Genomic DNA, 12,363 nt, shown 5'->3' on the forward strand with positions numbered 1-12,363 from the left:
CTGCGGTTTTCTAGGTCGTCAATATTGTGTTGAACTGTGTCTGTGACTTGGTTCATGCAGGCTATGTCTTGTTGACAGGATCCAACTCAGCTATCTAGGACTGTAAGGAGGCCAAGCCTGTTCTGTATTTCTACCAAGTGTTTTTTCTTTGATATCTTTGATGTCGACTGCAATATCCGTCAGCTGTTTTAAAATTTGGGGTAGATCGGGACCCGAGTTAGTTTCAATATCACCACCTAATAGCAGCAATTTTCTCAATGCCAAGGCGATATCAAGAACCAGGACACAAAACGGTGTGCACGGCAGCATTACCAGAAAAGGGTCACATGAGCGGACACAATATCCGAAATGTTTTCTCACCTTCACGATGAGAACAAGCGGGTTGTCAGCGTGCAGCATGCTAGCAGTGCCTCCGCGCCCAGTTACCGAGTTCATCCAAGACAGGCTCTTTATAGCGGTGGAGAGCAGTGGCGCTGAATGCAGACCACGTGCCAAGAGCTCCGCGCATGCTTCCTTCCGGTGTTGACGGTGCAATTCCCACGATGTATACGGAAGCGGAACCAGCACGTGGCATTGAGTGGCGTTGAGCCCCTGCGCAGTTCTGGTCAGCCCGGTTTGCGCAGTGTCTCTGTCGCCGGCATGAAGCAGCAGGCCAAAGGACAGCTGCACGATGAGAACAAGCGGGTTGTCAGCGTGCCGCATGCTAGCAGTGCCACCGTGCCCATTACTTCGCGAGTCAGGCATGGCATGGAGTGGCTACTATGAACGGTGGGTAAATGAAGGTAAAATAAATTAAAAACAGACAGGAAAATAATCTCCTTCCGTGAAAATAAAACAGAGGGCGTACTAACACATTCACTGTTGAGATTTAAAATCTTGGCTCTTTCTATAATTTCGCGAGTGGCATTTCTTTAGAATCTTTTTTTTTCAAACACGGTAGCGCATTTTTCATCAGCGCCTCGTTGGTTGTGCTAACATTCCCTACAGCGTTGTGGAAAGTACCTGAGTGAAGCTCGAGATAAATCCCTTCTATGTTCTATTAGCCGTTCGTTGACCGAAGCGTGGTCTTATGGTAGAGCATCCACCTCGAATTCGGGAGGTGCTGGGTTCGATCCCCAGTGCCGTCGGGTACCCACCAGTTTTAAATGGGTACAAGATCTCCTCCTGCCTGGTAGTAGGCTCTTCTGGGTGAGATGCTTTGGAAAAGAGTCTTGAACAGAGTTGCTCTGACGGAGTAGCGATAAGTTCCGCCGTCAGCAACGTTGAATACGCCTCGTCTGGTAGAAGCCCATTTGTGGCCCCTCTTTTTTATCACAAGTTCGGACAGCCGGAAAAACCGGACTTGCCCAGGACCGCAGTGATACTCTGAATCGCTTCTGACGTAGGACCTTAGTGTTGAGCATGACGCTGGTTAGAGCGTACGAGCCTTGAGTCGAACTCTTCACTTGAGGGTGAAACACGAACCACCTTTTGCAGGCTGAGTTGTTCGAAACTGGGTTTGCCCCCGAAGGGGCGCAGCGGGGTTGGCGGAGCCTCCTCCAAGCACACACCCCTGAACAAGTCGGGCGCCAGTCCGAGGGTGGCTTGTACCCATTTTTACCGGTGGCTTTCGAACCAACCACCTCTCGCAGCCATTCAGCGCCCGTTTGTATTTATCCGTGTTTCTTCGTCCGCGTTTTCTTGCGCTGGTAAAACAACATGGAAAACCAACTAACCCGTCAGTTGACGCTGTTGCTTATGCCAGCCGCCAGCTCTCGGACGTTGAGCGCCGCCGGCATTCTTCGGCACTCGAGTCCCTCGCCGTCGCCTGAGCTATCGAGATGTTCTTTCCCTACCTCTACGGCCAACACTTTACCATCGTCCCGGTCAATAGCGCTCTCACTTGGCTGCAGTCCGCCAATCATTTGAAAGCAAGGATTGCATGCCGCACCCTCCAACTTCAAGAGCAAAATTTTACGATAATGCATCAGCGCGGCTCTGCCCATCAAGATGCCGACTTCCTTGTTCTGTGACAGCGTTGACGGACCTGAGGACTGTGCAAACGCAAGATTCCGACATTGCTCCCATAATTCGCTTCCTCAGCACCACTGCCGGCCCATGCCAACGCAAATTGCGCCGGATCTATAGGGTGGAGAATGCTCTTTTATGTCATGTGAAGCGGCTCCGTGGTCGATCTCCTGTGTGGTTGCCAGTGGTGCCGGAAACGCCGCGATCGCAGGTCTTGCGCGGCTTGCACGACGCTCCCACGGCGGGTCACCTTGGCCGCCGCAAGACCAAAGCGCGAGTGTCGGAGCGCTTTTGGTGACCTAGCATGTTCAGGGATATCGAGCAACACGTGGCATCCTGCCATACGTGCCAGTACAGGAAGCCGCCTACACGAGTTTTCAAGCCACTGCTGCAGTCTTTTTCGCCACAGTGTTCACTTTTCGAGCTGGTTGGACTTGACCATTTTCGCCCGTTTCCAAAGATGCACGCTGGCAACTGGCATCTGCTGGTAGCTATCGACTACTTCTCCAAATGGGTCGAAGCACTGCCCGTCCCTGATACGTCGTCCACTCATGCCGTCTTGTTAATTGGTTTTTGGTGGAAAGGAAATGGCGCAGTATCTGTCTCATATATCGTTGGACACCTGAACCGCGCCGTAAGGGAAGGGATAAAGGAGGGAGTGAAAGAAGAGAGGAACAAATAGGTCCGTAGTGGAGGGCTCCGGAATAATTTCGACCACCTGGGGATCTTTAACGTGCACTGACATCGCACAGCACACGGGCGCCTTAGCGTTTTTCCTCCATAAAAACGCAGCCGCCGCGGTCGGGTTCGAACCCGGGAACTCCGGATCAGTAGTTGAGCGCCCTAACCACTGAGCCACCGCGGCGGGGCCCGTCTTGTTCGTAGAATGGCATCTCGTGCTCCGGCACGATGTGCCCCGTTGCCTCATCACTGGCATGCCAGCTGCTTCATGTCGCATGAGTTTGAGCGAGCCCTCCACTCTTTCGGCATTGCGCATTCCACATCGTCCGTCAAACGTACAAAATGCAATGGCCTCGTGGAGCGCGTCAACCGTACCCTCACGGATATACTCGCGCCCTACGTCAATCCGTCCCACATGAACTGGGACCGTTTTGTTCTTTCTTCCACTTTCTCCCTCACCACTGCGGCGCAGGAAACTACGCATGTGACGCCGTTCTCCGTCGTATATGGTAGAACGCCCTCCATCCCCCTCGACGCACAGTTGCTGCTATCCCACCCTACTGCATCCCCACCAGACTCCGCCCAACGGCTTCGTAGCGCCCGCCTCGATGCCCAGCGCAACATTTTCACGGCTCATGCCCGTGCGCAAGCGGTGAGTAAGGCTGCTCAACCACCTCCCTCCTTCCGACCCGGCTACTTGATCCTCGTTCGCCACACCATCCACGCTACTGGCCGCGCCGCGAAGCTTTTGCTCCTCGGCACTTATCTTGTCGTTGCCCGGCTCGGTCGCGTGACATACCGTCACGAAGATGTTCCCGAGCATCGTCCACGTGGTGTGGACGCATGTTGCGCACATGAAGCCCTACGTCTCTGGCGCCTGCAATAATCCTGACTCGGCTACCAGGCCCCACTCGTCAAAGTCAAAGTCAAAGTCATTTTATTCAGGCAGCAGTAATAGGTGCCTAGGAGGCAGACATAAAGGCAAATTAATGCCTGACTCAGTGTCGGCCCCCTTCCCCCCTTCCCAAACACATCACTCAACAGCAGGTACAGTCACATCGTTGAACAAAGTTTCGATCAACATAAAAGGAACACATTAATACAGCATAGCATGCAGGGCTAAGTCATACTGCGAGGAAACAAACAGCCAATATAAATCGCATGCAGTAATAGGCAGAGAAAATAAACAAGCGGGAACAATAAAACATTCACAACAAAAACCATGTGGTGTCTACTTGGAACCCAGAAAAAAAAAGAAAAAGGAAATAGTCAAAATTGTGTGCTTAAAAAACATGTGTTAATGTTTCTGTTAAAGGCTAGAGCTGAAGAACTGTCAGTAATAATATTCATAACCATGGCGTGCTTATTCAAGAAGTCAGGAATCTGATATGTTAACTTTTGTGTTCCGTAGTTTGTACGAATCCTGTCTCTGTTATAAATGGTATGCCGGAGATTGTACATGTGTTCTTTATGAGGATATTTCTCTGTGAACGATGATGCATTCTGTTTGATTTGAGTGTATATAGCTACTGCTAGTTTTTTACATAGGATGTTTGTGATAGTCAGGATTCGGTGTTTTTGGAATAACGGTGCTGTATGAGTTCGGCGTGGGACATTTTCTATTTGGTGCAGAAAATGTTTTTGTAGTACATGTAGGTTTTCTAAATTTGTTTTTGTGGTCGTACCCCATACAAGAAGACAGTAGTGCAGACGGGAGTGTATTAGAGCATAATACAATTGCTTTTTTAACCATGGTGGTAGCAAATCCTTTAGTTTATAGGTGAGCCCAATCGTTCTTGAGATATCTGTACGAAGTTTTGCGACATGTGCAGACCAGTTTAGGTGTTCCTGAAAGATTACACCTAGAAATTTATGTGATGCAACGCGTTCGATCTGTTCATTGCCGAAGCGCAGAAGAATGTCTGACATACATTTATTTTTTGGTCGAAATGCAATATATTTTGTTTTGTTCGTGTTTAGGGCTAGTTTATTTACGTCGAGCCATACCGACAGGTATGGCTGCAATGCCGTCGGCAGCCCGCCGATGCCGACTCCTGGCTATATGCCTACCTCACAGCTTACCGCACCATAACGAGGATCGCGCAATATGCACGCGTTGCGGGCCGTTCCTGCGCTCCCGACATCAATGACGTGTGCCTGCACTAGCACGAGGTCTGCTACCCGGAGGGTGGTGGCCAGCAGAATCACGATGGAGGCAACAGCCACTGCGATGTCCAGCACCCGACATACACAGCCCGCTTGCGGGGCGCACCCCTCACCTGCAGCGACATCGTGCCTCTAGAGCACTTGCCCACTTGCCACTGCACAAAACCTTCCCCTCGCACTTCGCCAACGCCTTGACGAGCGCCCGCAGTAGGATGCGGCACCGGTCGCTCTTGGTTGAGATCCGCCTTACATGGGACTGCATCGCTTCGGGACTTCATGACCATCGGACGGCCTCACCGGACTAGGATTTTTGTTCTGCCATTTCCTGTGTAGTCTGCTTTTGTGTCTGAGCATTTCCGGGCCCATTTGGCGCGTTTCGGGACCATCCCACCCCCCTCCCCTCCCGGTTAAAAGATGTAATGGAAAAAGAGGAAGAGGCCGCGGCACCGCAGGAGAGGCACGAGGACAGAGCACGGGTGCAAGCACGTGCTGGCGAGAACGAGCGACAGGAAGACCGTGGTCGGCGGTTGGCCGGAGAGCAGGGTTTCGCTTTCTTCTTGTGCCGACCCACACCGTAACAATATTCACACTATCAATAAGGTGATACAGAAATGAGCAGAATATAGGCGAAGGCATTTCACTCAATGGAAACATCGGCAGTCATGCAGGCATTGCGTAATCAACGTGTAGAAGAAACTTATGCGAAAACACTGGAAGATGTTTATAGCAGCTGTACAGCTACCATAAAGTGAGCAATATAATTGCACTAGGGAAGGGCGTCAGGCAGGGAGACACGCTCTCGCCAATGCTGTTCACCACCTGTTTGTAGGAGGTATTCTGAGGCTTGAACTGGGAACAATTAAGGATAAGAGTTAATGGAGAGTATTTTTTATCAGTGTACCAACAGTGCCTGTAGGGAATTATACTGGGGGGGAGGAGGAAAGGAAAATAAAAGGTAAGAGCATAAATGCAGGAATTGCATCAACAATCAGAAATATGCACAACGAAATCAATTCAGCATAGAAACAAAACAGTTATTTGATACAACAGTTGCAACAGCACTATCAAGTCGATTCCATTCCCTGATACGTCGGGGAAAAAATGACATTTTGAAGATGTGTGTTCTAGAGTATATTTCTTTCACCTTGTTCCTGTCATCTGTACGCGACGAAATGTAGTTGGCACTCAGCATGTACCGAGCGGGTTCTATACCTGTTTGAGGAATGAAACATATTGTGAAAGAATTTCAGACGAAGAATTTTTCTTCGATTTTCAAGCGTGTCCCAGCCATGACTGTCTTCTGAAGTTGTTACATTGAGGTTCTTTGATTAGATGTTGAAGAAAAAACGAATGTCATGTTCTGTACTCTTTCTAATTTACGAATATTACTCACTCAAGTACAGACCGGACGGTCGTCTTGTATAACAGTGCTTTTGTTTCAGCAGGGAACCGTTTCGTGCTTCTGCGGATGAACCCTAAAACTCTGCAGGCTTTAACTGCAGTAAAATCAATATTCATACTTGACAGCGCAAAAAAACGAGGACAAAAGCGAACGAGGAGACACAACACAAGCGCAGACTATCAACTGAACTTTTATTCACTGAAAGGAAGCTTTATAGGCGTGATAAAACACAAAAAACAACAAAAGGAACCGCCACAACCGATGTACAAAGCAATCAATGACATTCCATTCCTGCGTGATAAGGAACACCACAGCAACAGGAAAACCAAATTCAATCACATCAGGCCAACTCCCCGTACTGTCTACTTGCCCCCAAGAAACTGCGCAGAAAAGGAACTTCCTTATCCTGCAGGCTGACCGACGGTGATGCGGCACACGCTTCACTCTCTTTCTTAATCAAGTAAGCTTCTATCAACTCCCGGCATACCCTATCTTTGTGCCTGAACAAGATACTTGTCCTGTCAAGGCGAGGAAAGCAATCTTTGCAATCCCTGCAGTGCAAAGCGAGGTTGGAGGACACAGCACCTTTTAGAGATCTGCGGTGTTCCGCTAGACGCTCATTGATACATCGACCAGTCTGGCCGATGTAATTCTTACCACAGGAAAGTGGAACGCGATACACAACACATGTGTCGCAATCTGTGTCGCAATCGAGGCTGTGTTTGTGGCGGATTGTGGTGTTTCAGTGGAAAGCTTCCTAGAGCTCCTATCGTTTTACCTCGACTCAACCTTCGTTGGGTGGGGCGAAAAAGTGTACGTCCAGAGGTCCGGCGTCTGCATTGGATCCCGTGTCGCACCTGTCTTGAGCGACATTTTCCTAAGCAGGATGGACGTAAAACTAGCGGAGGATCTTGCTGATTTTGCAGTGAGAGTCTTCCGGTACGTGGATGATTTTTTGATTTTCTTAAAGGATATCTCCCCCAGGGTTATCCCGGACGTCGTCAAGATATTCAAGGAAAGGGGCGACGGTCTGAAGTTCACATTTGAATTGCCACAGTCAGGCTTCATCCAGTTCCTAGACCTGAGGATTGATTGCCACGCGAGTGGTGTGTGCTGGGAGTATCACCCACGAACGGAAAAGCCCCTCCTCAATCACAGTTCTGGTCATTCAAAATTGGTAAAGGCCGGCATTGCTACTTCTTGCATAAAAGCTTCTCTCTCAAAATCCTGCTCCCACAAGGTTGGAACAAGCTTCCTGGGACAAACGCGCAGGTTAAAGGAAGCAGGTTTTCCTGATCAGACTCTGGGTAGGGTCACTGAAAGGATCTTAGCCAGGTCAGGCAGGCCCCCGGTCATCGCGAAAGAGAACGTTGCGGAAAAACAATTGGTAGGAATCCCCTACGTGCACGGCATTTCACATCGCCTAAGAAAAGTGGGGGCGAGGTACGGGGCGAAAGTTGTTTTCACCGCGAAGAACAAACTCGGTGGTGTGTGCAGTGCTATGCGCAAAAAGATTGAGCATGGTGGTAACCGCGCAGTGAATGATTGCACGATAGCCCACAGAAAGAGGCTCACAGATTGCGACACATGTGTTGTGTATCGCGTTCCACTTTCCTGTGGTAAGAATTACATCGGCCAGACTGGTCGATGTATCAATGAGCGTCTAGCGGAACACCGCAGATCTCTAAAAGGTGCTGTGTCCTCCAACCTCGCTTTGCACTGCAGGATTGCAAAGATTGCTTTCCTCGCCTTGACAGGACAAGTATCTTGTTCAGGCACAAAGATAGGGTATGCCGGGAGTTGATAGAAGCTTACTTGATTAAGAAAGAGAGTGAAGCGTGTGCCGCATCACCGACGGTCAGCCTGCAGGATAAGGAAGTTCCTTTTCTGCGCAGTTTCTTGGGGGCAAGTAGACAGTACGGGGAGTGGGCCTGATGTGATTGAATTTGGTTTTCCTGTTGCTGTGGTGTTCCTTATCACGCAGGAATGGAATGTCATTGATTGCTTTGTACATCGGTTGTGGCGGTTCCTTTTGTTGTTTTTTGTGTTTTATCACGCCTATAAAGCTTCCTTTCAGTGAATAAAAGTTCAGTTGATAGTCTGCGCTTGTGTTGTGTCTCCTCGTTCGCTTTTGTCCTCGTTTTTTTTGCGCTGTCAAGTATGAATCCACACCAACTAGCCCAACTTTCTGTTCTTATTAAAATCAATATGTCGATTCCATTTGAGATTGGCTGTTATGTAGGCGCCTAGATATTTGTGCTCCGTCAATGATTTTAAATTTGTTCCATTAATGTTATAAGCATATCCATGAGTTGTGCTTTTTCTAGTGAGGCACATGTGTACTGTTTTGTTCTGGTTGATTTGCATGTCCCATGTATCGCACCATACGGCAACCCTATTTAAGTCTTCCTGTAATTGGATACAGTCATTTAAATTAGTCATTTGCCTGTACATCACACAATCGTCCACGAATAGTCGTACACAAGAGGAAATACAATCACAAATGTCATTCATATAAATTAAAAACAACAGTGGGCCAAAAACGGACCCTTGCGGTACACCTGGAGACACACATACACCATTTGACTGTTCTCCATTTGTAATCACATTTTGACTTCTTAAATTAAGATACTCTTTTATCCATTTAACAACTGATTCTATTTAACAACAAATAATCTACGATTCGCTGATGACATTGCCTTGATAAGTCACTCGTGAGGTGAACTGCAAATCTTGATCAATGGGTTAGTCAGGCAGAGCAGAACGGTGGGTGTAAAAATTAACATGCAGAAAACCAAAGTAATTTTGAACAGTATAGCAAGGGAAGAGCAGTTCGCAATTGGCAGCGAGGAGCTGGAAGCGGTAATGGAATCATTAGGGCAGGTAGTGACAGCTGATCAAGATCGTGAGATCGAAATAACTAGAAAGAAAAGAATGCGAGGGAGTGCATCAGGTTTTCACAGATCATGAGCGGCAGTTTACCAATATCCCTCAAGAGGAAATAGCACAACAGCTGTATCTTACCGGTACTCACCTATAGGGCAGAAACATGGAGGCTAACGAAAAGGGTTCAGGTTAAGTTAAGGACAATGCAGCGAACCGTGGAAAGAAAAATGATAGGTGTAACGTTAAGAGACCGGAAGCGGGCAGAGTGGGTGTGGGTACAAACGCGGGTTAATGACATCCTAGCCGAAATCAAGTGGAAGAAATGGGCTGTAAATGGCATGTAATGCGAAACAAAGATAGCCGCTGGTCCTCAAGGCTAACGGAGTGGATTCCAAGAAAAGGCAAGCGTAGCAGGGGGCGGCAGAAGGTTACGTGGGCAGATGAGATTAAGAAGTTTGTAGGCATAGTGTGGGTGCAGCTGGCAAAAAACCTGGTTAATTGGAAAGACATGGGAGAGGCCTTTGCACAGCAGTAAGTGTAGTCTCGCTGATGAGGTGTAGTCACGCCGAGCAAAAAGCATAAGTAGATGTGTGGACCTTTTCTTTCGAATGTTTTGCTAACTGAAAATTATTTTGCACTGCCCATTTAACACATAAAAAGCATATTTATTTTTTGCCTTATTAATGTTGACAGGGGCTTAGATATACTGCTTTTGGAGGTGATAATGACAGCCAGTTTTGTTCGTGCAGTCAGGCACATCTGGCGGCACGAACTGCTAAACATAGTGCACTGAAATGAGAATGACATTTCAGTGAACAGGGCAGGCTTGCTGTGGTGTTTTTACTATATTCACTATGAATAGAAATGAACTTATGTACGGTTTGTTTCTGGACTTGTTGGTAGTTGTCGAACATATGGAATCGCAGCGCTGGCAGAGAAGGACACAGAGAGGACACAGTCAGCGCAAGAATGTGTGTGTCTTCTCTGTGTCTCTGTCTTCCAGCGCTGTGATTGCATGATATGAATAAAAGGCTGCCGCATACAATGCTGTGACTAGCTGGCGATTTCTGGGAAAATCAGGGCGGTGACTATACTTGGTGGGTTTAAAACTGGGCTAGTGTGTATTCAACATGGTCACACATAACTGCACTTTTGAACCGACCTGGGACAACACAGGGACGACACAAACACTGGTGCACAAACTGTCAACTCAAGTTTATTGCGGTGTGCACACATACATAAGCTTCACATGTCAATACAGAAGTCTCAAAAAACGCAGTTAAAGCAGCAAATTTGCAATCATATCAACAAGCATCAATAAAATCCTTTGTCCCCGCCGATGTTTTCCTTTGTTATTCTTTTCCAAGAATTGCTTTTTTTTTGTTTGGAAATCAAAACTGAAGGGTCACTAACGTCCCTCCTTTTCCCGATTCCAAGCAGTAAGCTTCCCACAGCTCTCTGATTGTCTTATCTCTGGATTTCGAGCGACACAGTTCTGCTGAAATCCAGAGATAAGGCAATCAGGGAGCTTTGGGGAGCTTACTGCTTGGAATCATGAAAAGAGGCTTGTGTAAGTGACCTTTCAGTTTTGCTTTCTAAGCAAAAAAAGCAATTCTGGGAAATGTATTAACAATAGAAAACTGATCTGCTGGGACAAAGTATTTTATATCTGCTTGTTGATGTGAAAGCAAAGCTGCTGGTTTAACTGCGTATTTGGGACTTCTTTAGTGACATGTTTGCGCACCAATCTTTGTGTCGTGCCAGTGTTGTCCGAAGTCATTTCAAAATCGCAATTATGTGTGGCAGTGTTATTTGTTGTCACTAGTGTCGAGGCCACAGGTTCTACTTATGACCACGGGGCATTTACAACACGCCTCAAGCTCAGAAATTCAGCAGCGATCCCATTCTCAGACAGACCTCTTGTAGCTCCTTAGATGCCACAAGTACCTGACCATACTGCTGAAAAGCAGGCCCTATGGCCTGGTGCCTTTTCTTCCCTGCTGATTTTGTGTTGCAGCTAGCCTATAGTCGCTCTCCAAGACGTTTGGTGGCTGTCCTACCTGTGCTGTCGTTTTCCTCAACGTGGAAACATTGGCACATTTTCCAGCTGCTCTTGCATAAGCTTCTTCCCTTGATGGAAAAAAAGGAGTGCAAAAGACGAAGGACGTAGACATCATAGTGCAACACTAGACCGCTTGCGGTGTCTACGTCGTTTGTTTTTTGCGCTGTTCCTTCCAAGATACACTACCAACTTGCTCAAATGTATTATTTTTCTTCCCATGTGCCAGGTACCACGTGCAGCCGCCAAAGTCAACGCTGAGCCCCCAGTCGAGCCTGGACGATGCAGACCAGACGACAGATGAGGACACCAGCAAGAGCTCACCGCACGAGAAGGGCTCGCCCGATGGCGAGCTGCCGGACGGTCTTGCTCCAGATGCACAGGTGGTTGACCTATTTGCGCATTTGCTGACACATGCATTTAAATACTCCATCCGCTTTGCATTATTAATAAAAGTCAGTTGCACGTTCATGGAAAGCGGCAGCGCGAAACAGCAAGGATGAAAGAGGGACACGAGAACACAGGACAAGAGCTGAAATAACAACTCGGCGCTTGCGCTCAGTTCAGTGCTTGTCGCGTGTTTCCTTGTCTCTGTTTCTTCATTGTTGCTTCGCATTTCCACTTTCTATGATAATTCTCCAACTTGCCCGCACCTAGATATTAATCAGTTTTGTCTTTTTTTATTACATCGATTCTCGTCAGCAGCAGAGACGAATTTTCTCCCGTGGAAATTGCAGTTTAAAATTTTTACAACACTTGATTCAAACTCATCATGTCCACACTGGAAACGAATTCGTGATCACCGGGTTGAAGTGAAAGGTGCAGCCTGTCCAAAAAGCCTGTACCACAGTTCACTTGCAGTATTGAATGCTGCCTGTAATCCAGTGCACTTCTTGCATACCAACATGCGAGCCGTGGCCCCTGAGCACCAAGTACTTGCTGCCCATATATTGCTGATGCCGGGGTCACCAGTCGCAGGTTGTGGGAGAAGGGGCCGATTTTTCAAACACGAGATGACGGCCATCAGGGCCGCAGTCGTGGGAAGCGACGGGCGCAAATTTCTGCCGCGTTTTGCTCCGAAATCGTCATCTCCGGGCTTTGTAGGCACGAAATGCATAGATATTTTATCAGTTGGAGGTCGAATTTAGACCTTGAAACTTTT

General features: G+C 47.9%; 1 protein-coding gene across 1 annotated transcript in view; it reads left to right on the forward strand.

Annotated features, from left to right (window-relative positions):
* RyR (Ryanodine receptor) overlaps window positions 1-12,363 on the forward strand; it is a 1,185,515-nt gene that overhangs the window by 995,750 nt on the left and 177,402 nt on the right. Inside the window, 1 exon segment of the mRNA XM_077638630.1 lies at window positions 11,431-11,584. Within this exon segment, the coding sequence (XP_077494756.1) occupies window positions 11,431-11,584 (154 nt within the window).

Source organism: Amblyomma americanum, chromosome 9 (assembly GCF_052857255.1).
Source record: "Amblyomma americanum isolate KBUSLIRL-KWMA chromosome 9, ASM5285725v1, whole genome shotgun sequence".
In the NCBI taxonomy this organism is placed as follows: Eukaryota; Metazoa; Arthropoda; class Arachnida; order Ixodida; family Ixodidae; genus Amblyomma; species Amblyomma americanum.